General features: G+C 33.5%; 1 protein-coding gene across 1 annotated transcript; it reads right to left on the bottom strand.

Moving 5' to 3' along the window:
* Nucleotides 1-14,809: 14,809 nt before the first annotated feature.
* Nucleotides 14,810-18,581, bottom strand: LOC135628730 (uncharacterized). Its single transcript, XM_065135584.1, has 3 exons — nucleotides 18,286-18,581; nucleotides 16,788-16,868; nucleotides 14,810-15,329 (listed from the first exon to the last, which is right to left on the bottom strand). The coding sequence occupies exons 1-3, from the start codon at nucleotides 18,445-18,447 to the stop codon at nucleotides 14,952-14,954; spliced, it is 621 nt and encodes a 206-aa protein (XP_064991656.1). The 5' UTR covers nucleotides 18,448-18,581; the 3' UTR covers nucleotides 14,810-14,951.
* Nucleotides 18,582-21,786: the final 3,205 nt, after the last annotated feature.

Below are 21,786 nucleotides of genomic sequence, written 5' to 3'. Positions count from 1 at the left end.
AACTTAAGGATGGTATATTTATTAACCAATCTAAATACACATTAGAATTGTTAAAACGATTTAACATGGATAATTCAAAAGCAATAAACACCCCTATGAGTACTGTGACTAAGTTAGATATGGATGAAAATAGTGAAAATTTCGATCAAAAAACATATAGGGGAATGATAGGTAGTCTACTCTACCTTACCGCGACTAGACCGGATATTATGTTTAGTGTAGGACTTTGTGCTAGGTTTCAATCAAATCCTAAATTATCTCATCTCAAAAGTGTTAAAAGAATATTTAGGTATCTTAAAGGAACTCCAAATTTAGGATTATGGTATCCAAAATCTGAAAATTTTGATTTAATAGCCTATGCGGATGCCGATTTTGGCGGATGCAGAATAGATAGAAAAAGTACATTCGGAACATGCCAATTTTTAGGACATGCACTTGTTTCTTGGACTTCCAAGAAGCAAAATTCAGTTGCACTATCTACGGCAGAAGCCGAATACATAGCTGCAAGTGCATGTTGTTGACAAGTCATTTGGATGAAAAATACATTAGAAGACTATAGAATTCACTTTAAAAATATTCCCATAAAATGTGATAATACTAGTGCCATATGTCTTACTAAAAATCTAATTCAGCATTCTAGAACTAAGCACATCGACGTTAGGCATCATTTCATACGCGATCATGTCCTTAACAATAATGTTGTTCTAGAATTCATTGACACAAAGCATCAATTAGCAGATATATTCACAAAAGCCTTGAATGAAGACCAATTTGAATTCATTAGAAGGGAATTAGGTATGTTAAATTGTCCCTAAACAATAAACTTGTTTGATTGGATTTTCCGTAAAGTTTTTCATCTTCTTTCCATCTCTCATTCTCCTTCAAATTCCATATCACATGTTGTGAAATCTCGAAATCGACTTTGATGACTTGATTATGAATTTCAAGTTAGCGATTTGATTTAAATAAGTTTTATCTAAATCATAATCTTGATCTTGCAAAATTGGAATCACAAATAATATCTTTTGGCATTCATGAATTGATACTTACAAATATGAAAGTATTGGCATTCATGACTTGAATTTGATTGAAACATTGTATGCTTAAATTAATCATTCTCCTATGTTTCAAAAATTCTTTAAATGCCTTATGTGATGATTAAAAAGTAATGTTGAGATTTTCATGAATTTGACGATTTGAATGAGTTTGTATTCGAATTATGATCTTGACTTCGTGAAATTACTACTTGAATTTTTTTTATCCCAATCTCTCTCTTATACATCTACAATTTCTGTTATTCATAGAAAGAAGAGATTAGATAATATGAATGCATGCTGAATTTTCCTCTAAAATGAACTCTGCGTAAATATTTTTGCATACTTAATTTTCAATGATAAAATCGTTGTATGACAAAATATGTGCTTCAAGTCTCATTTTCCTTTTTGTTGATGACAAAGGGGGAGAAAAGTGATGACTTATATCATTCTTAATAGCATGACAAAATATGAATTGCAAAATCCTTGAGAAAAGTGATCGATCGATGATTATCTTATATGCCTTGCAAAATCCTTGAAAATATCGTAAGATTGATTGATCATATTGAATGCATGTCTAAAATGTATAATCATGCAATTCAAGTTGAAAATCTTTATCTCTTGTCATAGTAAAATTTGTCTCTTATCTTTCGACTTGAAAAAGATTTTCATCAAAGTTTCGCATTTACATTATGCTTAATGAGAATAACGATAAGTTCTACGGTTAGAGCTTATCGGTTTATACTTGAATTCAATGATGAAATTCAAGTGTTTTATCTTCTCATAATATGGCATATAGATAGGGGGAGTTACGTTTAACTCCGTCATCAATTGATTGTCATCATCAAAAAGGGGGAGATTGTTGAATCTCGGATTTTGATGATAAAATCAATTGATGGGTTATTTGATCTAATCCATATTATTGAGTTAAGTATGCAGGATTAACTACGATAACCAGAAAACACAAAGCAAGAATACCGGAGTCAAGTTCGATGAACGTTTAAGAGTCCGAAGAATCGTCGGAGATGATGATGGAACCAACCGAGAAGAAATCGGGAACCTGTTGGAAGTTCGCCAAAGAGATCGTCGGAGGTTCGCAGAGATCACCGAGAAGTCTCGGCTACTCATTAAAGTCATCACAAGTTCGGGAGCGTGCTTGGACCCCGTCGGAAGAAGTTCGTCGGAAAGCTCGCCGGAATAAGACTTGACGCTCGCGGTTGATAAATTGCTTAGGATGTGTTTTGTTATGTAGTTCACTTGTAATTAGGATTAGGATTAAGAAGATAATCCTATATCCTGGTTAGGGGCCAACTGGGGCCAAAGTCAGATTTGGTTTGGGCTAAAAGTAAGCCAAACCAAGTGAACCGGAGAGCCAGGCAGTGGCACCGCCTGGCTGGGCGGTTGCACCGTCCAGCACCCGAGCGCTGGGCGGTGGCACCGCCTGGCTGGGCGGTGGCACCTCCAGCACCGGGAACCCTAAGAGAATTCAAATTTTGGAGCCCAAAATTTGAATCCTCTTGAGGCCTATAAATACCCCTCAAATCTCAGCTGAGATAACAACTTTTGAGAAGCATTTTGATTGAGAGAAAAGTCTTAGAAAGTCTTAGCAAGTCTTGTTTTCAATTTGCTAGAGAGTTCTCCTCCTTCTTTCTTATTGAAAATTTGTAAGAGGTTGAACTGCTTGTAAAAGGTTGTAAGAGGGGTGTTTACCCTTCCATTTCAAGAGATTTGCTAGTGGAAGGTGGGAGCCTCATCGAAGAGGGGCATCGCAAGTGGAGTAGGTCATTTGACCGAACCACTCTAAAAATTGGCGTAATCTCTGGTTTGCATTTTATTATTGTCATTTATATTACTGCAAATCTTCTTACTGCTTTAGTTCCTTATTACCCTTGCTGCGCAACTTTAAGAATACGCTTTCAAGTTAAACTTTTCAAGTTTCGTTCTTATCGTACGAAAGATTTTGTTAAAATCGAAGTTTTAATCCGCTGCAGTAATTCACCCCCCCCTCTTAGTGCCGCTCCGATCCTAACACAAGGATCAATACAACTCAGCCAACCCCACACTAGAGTCAGAGTCATTGGTGAGTTGAAGCAGCATGGAGGATCAAAGGTTCGACTACTTAAAATAGCAGCGGAGAGCAGCTATGAGCCAAGAGGCGCATTGTAGCTGGAGAAGAAGATTGAAGACTCAACAATGGCGAGGAGTTGCAGTGTCGACAAAGGCTTTGACGATGACGTCAAAGGAAAAAGTGGGGGAGAATGTCACAGAAACTTCGAAACAGGATGTTTGATGTAATGCTTATGTATGTCCATGTCTTTTGGTATGTTCATGCCTTGTATAGCATGTAGAGGGACGGCCGAAGGCTTAATAGTCCCATTTTAGTTATGTTGGTGGCCTCTTTTGGCTTGTAAATAAAGGTTGTGTCATGTGGGCACGTACGAGAGATTCTCGGTCTATAATGGACCATTTTACCCTTTGTTATGCAACTGTTCAGAGCTTGTAAAGTCAGTTTGTAATTTGCATTGTTTATGAAGTATTTTTCGGAGATGTTTGCTTGTGGATCCCGATTGAGGCGTTCTCTCTAACCCGTTCTCTCTTTTGTTGGTCCTAATGGACAATGCGAGGCTTCGGGGAGGCTCACCTTTGCGGACGGACACGCAAGGGTGCCGCACGACTTAGGCAAAACCAGCTAAGTCCGTGACAAAGTGGTGGTACCGCCCTGTCAAGTGGTGGTACTACTAGAGCCCAATCTCCGAGGTTCTGTTAGGTAGTGGTACCACCCAAACTGGGCAATGGTACCACCAAGACTAGGTGATGGTACTGCCCAGTATTAGTGCTGCAAGCGATGGTATCGCCAGTACCCTGAAATCTCATAAATTTAAATTTTAGCTTTAATTTTTAAATATATTTGGTGTCTATAAATACCTTAATCTTTCCTACTTAAGAGAGTATGAAAGTAGAACCAAAACTTTATGATTCTAAGGTTGTAAACCTTATTATAAAGTTAAGTTCCCTCCTCCATATGCTTAGAGGCTGTTCTAAGGGAGAGTGTGAGGGAATACTTATAATAGAGGGGTGTAAAGGTTCTCTTCTAAACCTATGAAAATGAAAAAGAGTTGTATGGGTAGTTTATCTTCTCTCATTGAAAGAAGATCGTCAGTAGAAGCTGATAACCTCGAGTGAAGAGGAATCGAGAGTGAATATAGGTCATAATGACTAAACCATTATAAAATTATTGTGCCTCTCTTTCTCTGCTTGTTTACTTATTTTACAACTGCTTTACCTGCTTATTACTGCTCTTGCAAATGTTTTAAGTTTAAACATTTTTTTGATATGACTTTATTAAATGAAAATTTCTAAACCGATGTGATTTTACGAAAACATTAATTCACCACCCCCCTCCCCCCTAGTGCTGATTTTAGTCCTAACAATTAGTATCATAGCCTCGTTTTTTTCATTTGTTTTAACACCTAGGAGAAATGATTTTTGTCAGCAATCAAGAGGGTCTTTCCATCGTTCATCCTCCTATGTTCAATGGGACTGACTACATGTATTAGAAAACTCAAATGAGAGTTTTCTTGCTTTATATGAATTTCGATTTATGGAATATCGTTAAAAATAATTTTCAAAGGTCTTCTAATCCAATGAACCAATGGAATGATTTGGAAAAGAAAACTTTTCTTTGAATGCTAGAGTTATGAACACTATATTTTGTACTTTAAACAAAAATTAGTTTAATCGTATTTCTTTATATAAAACTGCACATGTGATTTGGCACACACTAGAAGTAACTCATAAAGGCATGAATAGAGCTAACGAGTCTAAAATAAATATTTTGATGCATGATTTTGAATTGTTTCAAATGAAGCCAAGCAAAACTATTGTTGACATGTACACCCATTTTACAGATGTCGTCAATAGTTTAAAAGCTCTTAGTAAATGTTTTTCGAATCTTGAACTTGTTAATAAAGTTTTATGATCACTTTCTAAAAATTGAGATTCGAAAGTAACCACAATACAAGAGGGAAAGGACCTAAATAACTTTCCACTTGAAGAACTTATTAGATCTTTGATGACCTATGAAATGACGTGTATAGCACATGATGAACTTGAGAATAACTTTCCAAAGAACAGGAAGGATTTGACACTTAGAACAAAAGAAGACTACTTGAGCTAAAGCTCAAGTAATGATAACATAGAAGTAAATTTTAAAAATCATAAAACATGAAACTAAGAATAAAAATGAACTTAAAAAGAAGCTGCCAAAGAAGAAAAAAATACTCAAGGTAACTTGGGACGAATCGAATACATTTGAATACAATGAGCTAACCAACAAAGGCGAGGTGGCAAACTACGTCTTAATGACTTTTGACGACGAGGTAAATGACTCAATTGAATTTCATTTATCTTACAATGAATTGCTTGATGCTTTCCATGATTTATTTGATGAATGTAAGCTAGTTAGTAAAAAATATAAGTTGTTAAAAAATGATTATGCTTCTCTTGCTAGTGAATTTAAAAATTAAAAAATAAGCATGATAATTGCATGTTAACTCCTTGTACTAAGTGTGAAGAGTTAGACTCACTTAAAAAAGAAAATTTATTTGTACAACAAATGTAAGATAAATTTAAAATTGCTAGTAAATCTTTAAACATGATTCTTGCTAATAAGAGTAATATTTATAGAAAAAAAGGAATCAGCTTTGTGAGTAACACTCAACAAAAGCCAACCACTTTTGTTAAAGGACCCACATTACATGTTTTCCTTGAAAACAAATGTAATTCTTGCGGTAAACATGGTCATTTTACATATAAATATCCATTCAAAAAGTATAGCTACATAAATTGGTTTGAGTTTCTAAAGGAACCATGAATGACTTAATGTCAAAAGCTAAGAATGATAGATCAAACCATGAGGGACTCAAAGCTAAATGAGTACCTAAAACAAATACACCCTTCTTATAGACATCTCTAAAATCGAAAGTTAGGAGCAAAAATAATATTTTGATAGTGGATGCTTAAGGCTTATGATCGAAGATCCAAAATACTTCATAAAGCTCACTAGCCAAAACAATAAAGGAAATATCATTAGAATTAGAACTATTAATAATAAAATAATTTAATTAAAGATATTTTATGTTCAATGAAATCATGCTTGATGATTAAATGATGTAATGAAAATGTTAAAAGTTTTGGTATCATGCTTGATGATTTTATATTATGCATAAGGATTTAAAGTAATGATGATTTAAAATCTTATATTTTGGAATTATATGTTACACTTTTGATCTTGATGATTTTTGTGATAAATCTTATTTTTTTATTTTAAACATGATGCATGGTTTTGACATTAAAAAAAAAAACTTCGCATGTTTGTATGAAATCAATCACATGAAATGAAACAACTAAAAAGGGAATGTATTTTGAAAATTTTTCTATCTCTATCTTATTGATTTTTTAATAAGAAATTGATAAATATATTTATGTCATTTTGAATCTCTTGAAAGTGATTTTGATGATATAATGATTTAAATTTGAATAAGTTTTATCTATATCATGATCTTGAATTCTCAGAATTAAAACTTAAGATTTTCTTTTATGAATCAAGATATCTTACTCTTTATTCTTGAATTATTTTTGTATTTTATTTAAGAGAAGATTTTCTATATGAATCATGAGATTTCTTATGCATGAATTAAGATATTTTACCATTCTATTCTCTTATGTTTCTTTTTACTATTTACAAAAGAAAAGATTTGTCAAAATGAATCATGTCTTTTGGTATTCAAATGATCTTTGATATTATGTCTTTTATGTCATGATTTATTTATAATACTCTCTTGTATTCATAAATTGTATACCTCATCACATTTGATTTAAATTTATCTTTATCATGATGTGAAAATTGATATAAAGAGAAAAGAATTATAAAGTTATATTCTTCCCTTCTTACAATGACAAAGGGGGAGATAAAATTGCTAGCTTGCATGTTTTAAAATGATGTAAATTGTGCTAGCTTGCATGTTCTAAAAATGATGTAAAACTTGTTAGCTTGTACATTTTAAGGAGAAAAACTTACTAGCTTGCATATTTAAATGAGAAAAACTTGCTAGCTTGAACATCTCAAGAGAAGCAAAAACTTGCTAGCTTGCTGATCTCAAAAGAGAAGCAAAGATTGCTAGCTTACACATTTCAAAAAGAAGCAAAAGTGTTAGCATCTACATCTTAAAAAGAAAGTAAAATTAATAAACTTGCATGTCTCTAAAACTTACTAAGCTTGCATGTTCTATAGTGAATTAGAAATTGCATATTTCAAAAATATACTATTTGCACTTCTTTTTTTCTTGTCAATGACAAAGGGAGAGAAGGTATGATGATGATTTGAATCATGCATGATATGACACACTTTGATGTTTTGAAATTATGATTATGTATGCAATACTCGTGATTTTATTATAATAATCTTATTGATGTATTGCATATAATATGAATTATGATTAAAATTGCTTTGACTTGAATTCAATTTGAATTTAATGTTCATTTCAATATAGCATATTAATACGGGGAGTTTAGTTTAAACTCTGTCATCAATTGATTGTCATTATCAAAAAGAGATAGATTATTAAATCTCGGATTTTGATAATGAAATAAATTAATGAAGTTATGATCTAATCAGCATTTTGAGTGACATGAGACTAACCTCGATCAAGGAAAGATAAACTAATTAACTAACCTCGATCAAGGAAAGATAAAATGATTAAAGTAGGAGGAATCAGACGTTGAGCCGAAGTGAATATTCAGAAGATTGGACATCAGTCGAAAGATCAGTCGACGTGTCGGCAGAAGGACTTCATGTCATAAGTTTGGGCATCGGACTGAAGGATTGGACATTACACCAAGGAGATCGGAAGTTGCGGGAGTCAACATGTCAATTTGGCAATATGTCGAAGGAGAGGATGATGTATCGAAGGATCGGACGAAGCGCCGGATGAACCAATGACATGCCGGACAACATAGGATTAATGCTTGTAATTGATTATGTCTAGATCAAGTTAGTTTAGAGTCTAATTGAGTTAGTTTTGGGGTGTAATTATGCTAACTCAATTATTGACCTATTGGGCTTGAGTTGGGGCTATTTTGGGCCAAGTGAGGCCCATGCAGCAACCCTTAGCAAGCCCTAGCAATGCAACCGCTTGAGACTTGGCCTCCTAGGTGGTTTGGGCAGTGGTACTGCCTAGACTAAGCGATGGTACCATCAGTAATTAACGCTGTCAAGCAGTAGTACCGTCCTATCAGGTGGTGGTACCGCCAGAGCCCAATTTCCGAGGATCTGTTAAGCAATAGTACCGCCAAGTGTCAGTGCTGCAGGCGGTGATACTGCTAGTACCCCAAAATCTCATAGATTTAAATTTGGGCTTCAATTTTTTAAGCTACTTGGGGTCTATAAATACCCCAATCTTTCCTGTTTAAGAGAGCACGAAAGTAAAACCAAAACTCTATAATTATAAGCTTGCAAACCCTTTAGAAAGTTGAGTTCTCTCCTCCATATGCTTAGAGGCAATTCTAAGAGAGAGTATAAGGGAATACTTATAATAGAAGGGTGTAAAGTTTCTCTCTTGAACTTGTGAAAAGGAGAAAGAGTTGTAAGGGTAGTTGATCTTCGCCTATTGAAAGAAGATCGGTAGTGGAAGCCGATGGCCTCGAGTGAAGAGGAATCGAGAGTGGATGTAGGTCACGACGATCGAACCACTATAAAATTGGTGTGCCTCCCTTTCTCTGCTTGTTTATTTATTTTGCAACTGCTTTACCTGCTTATTACTATTCTTGCAAATGTTTTAAGTTTAAACGTCTTTCTGATATGGCTTTATTGAACAAAGATTTCCAAACCGATGTGATTTCACGAAAAATCACTAATTCATCCCCCCCCCCCCCCCCCCCTCCTTCTTAATATAGATTTCAGTCTTAATAGGCTGTGGATTCAAGGAGTGAATGTCATGGTATTATAGAGGTAGGTCTTCATGCATGCATTAAATTTTGCATCAGATAAAAGCTTTGGTCATTAGTATATGAGGATTGTGTACCACCAAGAAAAAATTTTGGGTGCAAATACTAGTGAGTCCCATGAGGGAAGACTTGATCATATAAAGGTAAGATTAGAGTGGCAAGAGAATTTGACTAATATAGAGCTCATATTCGTTCAAAGTTGCTTAGTAAGTCGAAAGACAAGGTTAAGAGAGTGAATATTACTAACAAGGATGTAAATATAGTTCATTTTTTTATTAACCAAGGAAAACTACTAGAAAAATATAAAAATGTTGAAGTAAGTGGTCGAAAGGAGCAAGAAAGCGATGACAAGTCCAAAGGGATATAGCTACCCAAAACCAAGTGTTGATTAGGATGGAGATAGACTCGAAGTAATATCATAGTGCCATAGAGGCAGATCTATCGATCACATAGAAAGGTACATAGATATGAGATAATGAATAGTAGAATCATGGGCATAACAATGTCATTGTATTATAGAGGCGAGACTTCCATAGAGTCATTGGTCCCTTACTCTCATTGAAAATGAGGGTATGGTCATAAAAGAGGCCAAGAAGGTGAAGAATGCAAAGACAAATTCTAAGTATGAGACAAGGTAGAAGGGTACAAGCTAGAGAAATTTGTAAGATTGATATCGATGAGTTTCTCATTAATATAGCCAAAAGTGAGAGATTAATGGTCAATACAAGAGTACTTGACTAATGAACGGAGTAGGAAGTACATATTATTGTATCTTTTTTACTCAAAGGAGTAGGTAGCAAAAATAATCGAGAAGATAGTATAATCAGAGAGGAAATCAAAACTATCGAAAACTTGCTCTAAGTCAAGTTAAAATTTTACTATTTATGGATAAACTTCTTTCGTTCTAGAAGTTAGATAGCAATAAGAAAGTAAATTATAGTAGCTAACTTAACACAAGGAGTGTAAACATTTTAGGTACTTCAGAAGTGTGAGCAAAAAGTATGTAAAGGTTAGTAATTAGCTTAATACATGAAACATAATCCTTGAGGAGGTAGGGGAAGTTAAATAACCTTTACCTTCTCAAGTGAAATTAAGTATCCTAATTCTCTTATTTATCCAATTAAGAAGCTTTATATTTATTCAAATACCCTTTAAAAAGATACAATGATAGACAACAATTATTAAATCCTTACCAATGGTAATTGATTCAATCGAGAGTAAATTATCTACTTTATTTTCTAACAAAATGTCAATCAAAAGCGAAAATGATACAAACCTACTTAAAGACAATGATTAAGCAAAAGAGGAATTGACGAACAAATTTTGTAGAGGAAATGCCTCGAAACTTGAAAGTCTATAAGGCAATGCTCATTAAAACTCCAATAGATATCCATCTAATTCAAATAGCGTAAGATGTTTGAGAGACTAGCACATATGAGGAAGGTTTTTTCCTTCATCTAGGGGAATCATAGGAATCAATAAAAATCAACATAACTCGATTGACCCTATACTAGAGTCAAAGTCATGAATGAATTGTAGCAATATTAGACAACAATGATGGAGAGCAACTAGAAGCCAAAATGTTCATTATAGCTAAAGCAGAGGATTGAAGATGCAACATTCATAAATGCTTTGATGAGGATGAGGAAGCAAGTCTATACATAATATGTTTGATATAATATTTGTATATGTCCATATCTTCATGCTTTACATGGCATATAGAGGGCTTGCAATAGGCTTGATAATTTTATTTTAGTTAAATTTTATGGCCATTTTAGTCCTGTAAATGTAATTTATATGCAATCATTACATAGAGGCAAAATAACATAAAAGAAAATCATCTAGGTAACTATTTTGAGGATTTTCTAGCTCCATAGAGTGATATAGAGTATTAGCCAATACAACACCATAGAGCTATCCGAGTGCTACATGACTAAATGGGTCTTTGAGGTATTGGCTAGTCCTGGTTTGTTGCCATACTCCATAATAGTATCATATAAGCACTTATAAGGAATTTTGTCCATGATAGACCACATTGGTCCTTTTGTCATATGATCATTCAAACTTGTAAACATCTTCTTTGCATTCATATTAAAACTTTTTAGTTAGATTTCTTTAAGTTCCACTTATCACCAAAAGGCTCACATTTATGAACTATCTTCCTCTTATCGACTCTATCTTTTTACATATTGAGAGTTGGAAGAGTAAGTCATAATCTTATACGAGTTGAGTTGAACTCATCAAAACTATTATTCATGGGAAAATTATGTATTGGTGTTCTTCATTTTAACTTTCTCAAAAGGAAGTGACCCATGTTAAGCAGCTTATGGCTTGATTTCTTTAGATAGAAGATAATGTTGGGCTGACAGCCCATATTCAGCCCAATATGGGCTTTATCAGTCAACAACTCACCCCCTCTTAACCTAACCCTAATTTATATTAAGGGGGTTTGTGGTGGCTATAAAAAGAGGTAGAAAATGTAGCAATGAGGCATTTTTTATAGCCACGGGATTCTAAAGAAAATGAGGAAAACAAGATAGAAAAAGAAGAGAAAGAAAGGGAAGAAGACAAGGACAACATAGAGAGATTGTTCTCAATTATCTAGTAGTGCTTTCATCTTAGGTTAGATCAAATCTACAGTAGATTCTTACTGTGATTACTTGGGGAGAATTAGAGAGGATTTAGATATTGTGCACAGTAACGTGATCCTTGTATCCTAGTTATTCTCTTGTGATTGTTGCTAGGGTTTTGGGCAAGAGATTAAGATTTGTATATTCATTATTATTATAGTGGATTATCTCTAGTTTGCCCCATAATTTTTATCCTTCACATTGAAGGGGTTTTCCATGTATATCTTGGTGTTCTATTTGATTGTGGTGTCATTTAATTCTACTATGTGTTATGGCCTGCTAGTATTTGTTCATATACAAAAGTTATTTCTCTTTATACCCCATCAGATAACTATAAGGGATTTCATAAAGTCTATTGGACAGTCATTTATTCTTCAAAGAGGAACGCAACTTTAGAATTTACAGGATTTGTACCCTCAACCAAGCATTGCCTAATGAGATATCTCCAAGCCATTATCTTCGAGAAGCATTCTTTATGGGTTAAGTAGATTTCTCGTAAATATCTATAATGGTGAACTATATGCACCTTATACTCTCCGACCTCAATGTCTTAAAATTTTAAGAGTGTTTTCTACACCTTGTTGACTCTCTTATTCTATATCTCATTAGTGATGAATCTTGATCCTTCTCATGATTAGGCTCTTGGCACCCCAAACAGTTTCTCCATCATCTTATTATCGATGAAAGTATATCTTTTGGATATAGATATATTCCTATGACTGGGTTTTTTAATTATGATATGATGGGGCATGAGAAGTTGATTATCCCATTCTCATTCTCCTACCTTGCATCGATTTATAATAAATTGAAGGATATTAATTGTGTAACAAATTATCTAAGTGACCATATCGCATAGAAATTCATGCTCCAATTAACTTACAAATTCATCAATCACTTGCCTCTTGAGAGTAGTAACTGATATGGATCAAGAGTCATATTCTAAAATTTTCATTTATTACTAGGCTTACATTTCTTGATAGGTTACCCACACATGATCAGCTACTCGGTTGGAGAATTGTTAATCTTATTTCTTTTGCCACTCTCAAAGAGGAGAATACAACGTTTTGAATGTAATTACTCGATAGAAATCTAACGGTTCTCACTATAAATAGGAGAGGGAACATGTTAATGTATTAAGTTATTTCATTTCTACAATAAAGCTTTTTCAATTATTGTTCTTATCTTCTATAATTTCTATCATTGTATCAGAGTAATGAGAAAAGCAAAGCTTCGCCCTTGCCTTTGGCCAACGACCAATGCCGTTGTAGCCACATTCCTAAGAGACTCCAGAGAATGAAGGGAACGTTTGTGCCCTCACAACAATAGCAATCGCAATAGCAACAGCGATTTGCTCTTGCTCTACTCACGAAGTCTCTTGGTTTAAATCATTCTTTGCATCGATCCAAGATTGGTATCCTTGTCAGGAGCACCATCTTGCGGGAGCACCAGGGGCATGATAGAAGATAAGATTTTTCCAACTATACGAGTATCTCTCTATTCTGTTAAGAAAAATCATATATTCTATCGAGGGAAATCCTTTCTTCTAATCTGTATAAATAGGAGAGGGAACATGTTAATGTATTAAACTATTTCATTTCTACAATAAAGCTTTTTCAATTATTATTCTTATCTTCTATTATTTCTATCAATTCTTTCATTTTTAGTATGATTAAATTTTTTGATAGAATCTCTTTTTTTTTTATCTTCGCGCTCAAAGAAATCGTCTCTTTTTATAATAATAATAATAATAATAATAGTAAATCAGCTAGTGTTATCATATCCTACGACTTAAATGACGTCGATTGTAAATTTTATAATAATACTAAGAACTATAAGATAGATTACTAAACTGTTTTTGGTTATCAACACATATGGTATCGATGAGACCTTTGGAACATGACTAAATTGTTATTAATACGATGTTGTATTCTTCGTACTTATATAACTCAAGCATCCATCCCTTTCTTTTTTTTTTTTTAATGAACTACAAGTTATTCATCATGGTACCATGAAATAAAATATAGATTCTTCAAACTCAACCATTCTAGTAAAAAAAAAAAAAAACTTAAGATGCCACAGAAATACTAGATTCTCCTGTCTCAAATGACAAACCTTTGCAATGATGTTTGTGATGTGTTTTTTTATCTCACACACCTTTGTAATAGTGTAGGAGAAATCCTCATGCAGCCTGATAGATTACCCTTAGTTATTTGCCTTACCAAAGGTGGCGTAACGATGCACACACTTCTTGAGTGGATGCGAATTTTCATCAACGCCACAATCCGACATGGTTACTAGTTGTCTCCGAAATATTGGAGTCTTGCATTTTATCTTGGCTTTGTCAGCTTATTTGTCGTATCACCCCATGTTCTTTCTCTTTAATACGTGTTCAAGTAGCGAAGCATGTCAATATCATATCGTAAGATCTCTTATTTTATTTTAATACATCTCTTACCTTTTTGCAAAAAAAATTATAACAATAGTTAAATTAAAAATTACATATTTTCTCTTTTTCTTTCTCTTTTCTTCGTTCTTCTTTTTTTTCTTTTTTTTTTTTCCTCCTAGAGGGATGAGTGGGGTCTATTATAAAATAAAAGTATAAAGATTATCTCTCAAAAAAAGAAATAGTTGTAAAGATGATAGTTGGTCTTCGTCCATTGAAAGAAGATCATTAGTGAATGCTGATAGCCTCGACAGAAGAGGAATCGAAAGTAGACATAAACCACAATAATCAAATCGATAAAGTAGACATAAATCATAATAATCAAATCGATATAAATTCAATATGCATTTACCGAACCACTATAAATTCGATGTACATTTATATTCAACTTTTTATTACCATTACCTTTTAATTTAATTGTCTACTACTCCTACTTACATTTTAAGTTAAACATATTTTCAATACGAATTTGATCGAACAAAATTTTTAAATCATCATAAAAATTTTACAAAAATACTAATTCGCCCTACCCCTCGCTTAATATTGTTTACAATCCCAACAGTATAGTATTTATATAAAAGATAATGAGAGAATGAAAAATCAACTCATTTAAAATATATATTTTTAAAAAAGTAGTAATTTTATATTTTAATCCCTGAAAATTACTAATTACAAATGGATCCTTGAATTTCATCGAGGAGATGAAACAGCTGCCTAGTTAGAAACTTGCATTATTACCATATCAATATCATCCCCCAACTTCAACTTTTACATTTTAGTCCCCAAAAACTTATAATTAATCCTTGGAATTACAAAAGTTATCACCGTGAGGGATAAATTTCAACAGTAAGATTGATGGGTTGGACTATCTAGATTCATATCCATAGATGACTCGTTGGATCTGAGAGAATTAAGCTCCTGGTTGTGGTTGGGATCATGATTTCTAGCCCCACCATTTGCATAAACACCACATCCCTGAGCAAGGTGATAATGCTGAAAGCTCCCACGAGCAGGACCGGAAAGTGGATTTGAGAAAACACAGTTTTTGGCTTGATCAGAGTCACCACTAGGAGGGACACAACCGGTTGATGCCTGAGAAGATGGATCAAACAATGGTTGGGCGCTCGAGTTCATAAAGTGCCTTGTGGATTGGGTTTGTTGTTGGAATTCCGATATTGGTGACGTTGATGGATTCTCTACTTCGAAGTCCATCTCATTCTGCATGAAATGTACATTCTCAATTGAAAATTTACAAATGCTCAAAAAGCAAAACCATGATTAATGTATTTATCCTGCTAATAAAATGAGAAATTGACAGAATAAAAATGTATTTATGGAGACAGGCATCTTGTTGCTTCAATAACAAAACAAGATCATAAGCAACCACGTAACATCCAAGCAATTCAAAAAGTATGACCATACAAAATAACTATGATAACCTCCTTATCGATCTAATTGGCCACATCAATTTTTTTTTTATTTGGACGATCAGCAATCATATATCACTATTTGTGCAGATCAAGTAAATAAAACTCTAGAAAATGATCTACTTTGATTCCCCAGAATGCTAATTAGAAAGACCAAATACAAAAAAGATAAAAAAAAAGTAGTATGCAGCCCGATGCTGAAAGACAACTCGTTCCTGTGTGACATGGTGATATAGTTCTCTGTTCTCCCAAATCCTTGTCACATGTTACACCAGGCAGAATTTTGCCAAAAGATATCTGTGTTTTACTGCTGATCACCATAACGTGATGGCAACAACAAGTATTAAGTTGTAAGCATATGCAAGATTGTTAGTTAACGTTTAACTTCTCCTTGAAACTATTTTTCTCCTCAAGTAGTTACAACTCAAATAAATTCATTCACAGTTGAGAATGAGTTGGCTGCATATTGAATTGAAAAGTGACATAGGTACATTTTCTAAAAGCTCACATCATGAACTTTGAACAAGTATCACACAAAGGAAAACTGACACCAGAATACACGATTAATTCTTTTATTATCATAAAATATCTCGACAAACATGAAATATCCCAAATGATATATTAGATTATGTTCGTATATGATAAATACCAGTTGGACCCAATTGTATTGATCAGTATTTACAGGTCTAACCAAGTACATATAACAAAACACAGCTTAATACCACTATACATAGAGTTTAATTTAGTTTTTCTTAAGTATTATGTTCAATGATACTTGATGACACAGATCTTTTATACCCCTCAGTATATTGGTACCATTCTAGTCTGATAGTTTACTAAACTTGGTTTCAGACTGATATCTAAACCTTGTTACATATAGTATCTATGTTTGGTGAGAAAATTAGAAAGTCATCCTCGAAATTGACTTAACTAATGTGACTCGATGATAGAAAATCAGTTCACATAATAGTTTCTCTAACTCAAAATCATTTAAAGGAATAGCATATTAAAAAACACTGCTAGTTTTGAATGTTAAGGTATTTCTGATACCAATTCCAAAAACACAACTAGGTACAAAATCGTGAACTGATATATATATATATATACATATATACATATATATATATATGGTGAATGGGGTATAGCAACCACCAAATTTGTCTAGTTGCTTCACTAGATGAATAAGCAGAAAGAAATAAATGAAGCAGAAGATGCGGCAAAGCCAACCAGCAAGCAATCATCATAAAACCTGAATATGGGTGGCAATGTCAGCTACAGTCAACCTTGATCCAATTTCATCCTGACTCAAAATCCACTGGCGGAGCTTATCCTGTGTTAATGAATATTAAAATTAGCTTTGTGAGTTTCTATAAACTATGTATCTAATTTAACAGACTTAAGCAACTTTAAGACCAGCTAGTAAAGGAAATATTAAAGATAAAAATGCATGATATGCCTGCTGATCTATTGAGTTTTTTTTTCCCATGTTAGTCCTCAGATTTGGAAGACAATTCAAAATAAGGATAGGTGTTACCTACAAGCAACAGCACAAAACATGGAACCAAAGAAATCACATAAAAGGTGGGAAGCAAAGCTCCAATGACCTAATGGGGAAATTCGCTCAGTTTTAAGAGATTCCAAGCTTAGCTTAGACAAGATTTGAGGGATGGACTCCGCTACAATCTCTAGTGACTAGTACATGGAGCATTTTACTTCTTTTCCCCCCCTGTTTTATAACATTCCAGGTTCTTAGTTTACCAGTAAGTAAGAAATTGTTCAACGATATAATGTGACGTCAAGGTTGCTGTATTAAAATGACTAAGAAAACCCACAACAAGAGAATGTAAACAGCTTTCATCGGTCCAAACAATGAGACTCACGGTTTGGAAAGTTTGCTATCTTATGAAGTTAACACATTCGCAAGTTCAAACAGGAAAAAGAACTTGGATTTTATTACTACACTGTGACAAACAAAGTGCATATAGGTAAAGCCATGAGTTATGGCAATGCATAATGCATCTCGCTGTCAATGTTGTAAAGCTGAATTAGCAAATGTTGTCGCTCTCTTATGAGGTTAAAGAATAAGACCGCCTCTTTCAGAGGAACAGTTTCCGAACAGGGAGGTAGTGATTAGTGAGAATAGCATATCTAAGTCAAAAAAACAGAAGGACCCCATTAAATGGATCAACAAAAGGTATAAATCACAATCGCAGGCGCAGGTAGTTTCCACTTCCCAGTATTGATGATTGCAACACATGATCGTAAAGAATGATGGTCTACAATCCGAATCTAAGCACAGTGATCATGGCGGGGAAAAGGTGCAACTGATTGTAGAAATCGCTAAGTTCATTTGACAAACAAATGCAAAAAAGTGCATCACAAACACTCGTAGAAGCATTTGATCGCTCCCGTACAAAAGAATCAAATAATGATTCACAAACATAGCAGCCTTTCTTCATTTGACAAAAAAGATATTTCAAGAATAAAATAACCGAACATAATGCATTGTCTTAAGAAGAGAAATCAATCAAGCAAGACCTAAGTACGACCCATAGGATCCACATGAAGCAAAACGAGACGACCTTTTTACCTCATGATAGTAGAAAAAGGGATCAGAGCGAGATCCCCGCAGGATCGATCACCGTCAATCGGGAGAACAGAGAAGCATAAAACATAAAGGTGCGACCAGAACAAGAACCAAGTCACGGATGAGGGGGCAAAGAGGAGGAGGGGAGAGAACGAGGAACCAGGGCTTGGCGCTCGCCGGCGTGGAAGGAAAGAGCCCGGTGGTGCACGGATTGCGTGTAGAGCTGGGAGAGGGAGTTGGCGGCGCCGCGGAAGGTGGAGTAGAGGGTCCGGTCGGCCTCGTCAAGCGGCGTCGCCTCCTCTGTTTTCCGTTTCCTCGCCATCACAAATCCCTCCTATCTATTATCACGCAAGCGGACCAGCAGTTTCGATCAATTGACCAAGTGACGAATGAAACCCTAGACACAAAAAAGACGAGGGAGGGACGGAGGGAGGGAGGGAAGGGAGCGAAGGGCTATATATCTTAAACGCGCTCCACCAACGCCGAGAAAACGTGAAAAATGAACGAGGGGGGGGGAAAAGAGTTTTATATTTTATATGGGACAATTTATAGAAGAAAAAAATGATTATTATTTACTATAATAATAATAATAATAATTATTATTATTATTATTATTTTGATACATAAAAAATTAATTTTATATTACCTAAATTTTTATTTAAAATTTTTAATGAGGTCTTTATAGATTTTTCTCTAGTTTTTAACACTAATATTAATCATCATTTTACATCTTCTAACTATTACATTCATAAATCGTATAATTAGATGTTTATATAAGCTTAAATGATTCTCTATCATCGAGGTGATACATAGTTGTTCATGAGTAAAAAATATTTTTTTTCTATAACTCATATATCTATTATAATACAAATATTTTTTATAAATTACTTTTACCCAACACCTAAATCAATAATGTATTATCGGTTTCATAATTATCTTATAATTTTTTTAATCTCAAATATATTTGATAATGATAGAAGACTCGTAATTAATACCTTTTGTCGTTTTAACCATTATATTTTTTATTTTGAATAATATCAATATAAATCTCTCCATATTTTTGAATAATTGATTCAAAATATCTAAATTTTTTACTTAAAAATATTTCTTATTCATCCTACTTAACGATATTCTCCTATCTATTCCTAATATTACTAAGATTGCTTCTTATATATTTAGTTTTAGTTTTATATAATCTAAAACATTTAACTTCTAAGAATTATCTCGGTAACTTAAGCTTATAATTAATTTACTTAGGCTCTCATTAAATAAGATAATATCATCAATAAATAACGTACATCAAGGGGTCTATCATGTAAATGACTAGTAAGTTCATCTATTATCTATGTGAAAGGATAGAAACTCAATATGAAACATTAATGTAATCCTAGGAAACTCACTAGTACACTCTATATAGTTCTAATACTAATAGCTACATTATCGTATATATTCTTAATAACATCAATATAATTAGTGAATACATTTTTTTCTAAAACTTATCATAATAAATCTTTAAGAATTTTATTATAGGCTTTCTATAAGTCAATAAAAACTATATATATTTTTTTCTCCCTATATTTTTTCATTAATTATCTTAATAAATAAATATTTTTAAAAATATAAAACTAAATTAATTTTTAAAAGAATTTTTCAAGCATTATTCTACTTTCAATAACTTTTTGTTAATATTTCATAGTATGATTCATGATTTTAATTCCTCTATAAATTAAACAATCTTATATGCCATCCTTATTCTTGTAAATTGATATTAAAAAAATTTCTCTATTAAAAATTTATATTTTTATAAAAAATTATATGTTTTTCCTATAAATATCAATTCTATCCTTCTAATATTAACAAGTATTTTATTTTTTTCAAAATCCATTTGGTTCAATGGACTATTTGCACCTCATCTTTCTTATGTCCTTGATGGTGTCTCTTTCCTCTTACACTTAGAGCATAGCCTACCTTCCTAATCAACATCTCCTCCCTCATCTTCCTTGGTTCTCACTCCATCCCTTCCCCATACCATATAATCGTGATTGTTGTTCTCCTTTCTCTCGCTTTTCTTGTCCCCACGAGTATCGTGTTTCTTCTTCAATACTTGTGACTCATCAAAACCCCTACTCGAGTAACAACAACACTAAGATTTTTGATTGCCTCTTTTGACTTCTTTTATTTTGATCCTCGGATATGGTGCTCTTTATTTATCTACCTTGGCGCCTTCATCAATGTCGGTGATGATGACTACAGTAAAGATGATGATCACCCCATCATTGATCTAATGGGTGGATTGCTAAATTGGAAGATAGGGGCCGTTGGAGCTTTGGTCCCTCCTATCATTGTCATGCTAGTTTCGACATAGGCACGAAGATGGAGATGGAGACCCTATCGAAGGAGTATTATTTGCTGCATTTGTCCTCACTAAGGGGAAGCCCTTAAAGGGTGGATATATCAATGAATGAATCTAATGTAGTAGTAAAAGTTCCGAATTGAAGATCTTAGAGTTACAATTGTTAGAAAAAGAATAAAAAACCAAGATTGGATGTGGGCAAACAGTATCTAGCTTAAAAAAATAAAGCTAAAGATAAAAAAGATAATGAAAATAATGACACTAAGATTTAACATGGTAAAACACTCAATTACTTGAGGAAACATTCACAGGTAAATTAGAAAAAAAATCATTATAATTAAATGTGTGTACAACAGTCTCTCTAATACGAACAGATACAAGACATATTCTCTGTTATAATAAAAGAAACAAAGAGAAAAAAAAAAAGATCACAAACTAGAAGGCGAGGAAGAACCAAACGGGAGAAAATTTCTTCCCTTCTCTCTTTTTTTCCTCTCTCTCTCTTCGTCACTTTCTTTTTTTTTCTTTTCTTTCTCTTGCTCAAGATGATTTGCTATCTATTTTCCCCTCTACTATTCGGTGTTTTATATAGGCATTAGAATCCTATTGAGTTTTGAATTATAATGATAAAATTAATTAATAAATTTGATAAACTAATATTATACTAAGTGATATAAAAAATATTTTAACGTTGGACTAGAACTACCAAGAGGCAAATCAGAAGATTATCATATTAAAAATTAGATTTTGTGTTATAGTTTCAGTTAACATGCCAAGGATAATATATCACATTGGAAAATCAGATGTTATAGTAAAATCGATATGCCAAAGTATTAATTGATGTGTTAGAGGATAAGACGATATATTGAAGATTCGAACAAAGTATTGACCTCCCAGGTTGTTTGAGCAATGGTACCACCCAGACCGGCAATGGTTTCGTCCTGACATAGTCTTCAAGACTGTGTCAGGCGATGATACCGTCTAATGTTAGTGTCAGACTGAGAGATGGTATCACCCAATATCAGATTGATATGCAGTGGTACCATCAGTTATCAGTTTCTCAAGCGATGGTACCACTAGTTGTTAGTCTGTCAAGCGATGGTACCACCCAGTATTGACGGTGGTACTACCAGTACTCTGAAGACTTAAGATGAAACCCTTTTTGGCTCTAAATTTGAATTCATTTAGGGTCTATAAATATCCCACTTATCTTTGCTTAGAAAACACATAAACTAAGAACATAAATTGAGAAAAACGCGGTTGTAATCTTGAGAGTTCCCCTTCTCTTCTCTGAGAGTGTAATTTCTA

The sequence above is a fragment of the Musa acuminata genome, chromosome BXJ3-1 (assembly GCF_036884655.1).
Source record: "Musa acuminata AAA Group cultivar baxijiao chromosome BXJ3-1, Cavendish_Baxijiao_AAA, whole genome shotgun sequence".
Lineage (NCBI taxonomy): Eukaryota > Viridiplantae > Streptophyta > Magnoliopsida > Zingiberales > Musaceae > Musa > Musa acuminata.
This window is presented reverse-complemented; position numbering and strand designations above follow the sequence as displayed.

Bases quoted from the DNA above. Each gene is read 5' to 3' on its own strand.
- LOC135628730 (XM_065135584.1), bottom strand. From the start codon at position 18,447: ATGGCGAGGAAACGGAAAACAGAGGAGGCGACGCCGCTTGACGAGGCC. The intron at 16,869-18,285 runs GTTCCTCGTTCT...TCATTAACACAG, and splicing joins CCGGCGAGCGCCAAGCCCTG to GATAAGCTCCGCCAGTGGAT. The intron at 15,330-16,787 runs GTTTTATGATGA...CATTTCATGCAG, and splicing joins ACATTGCCACCCATATTCAG to AATGAGATGGACTTCGAAGT.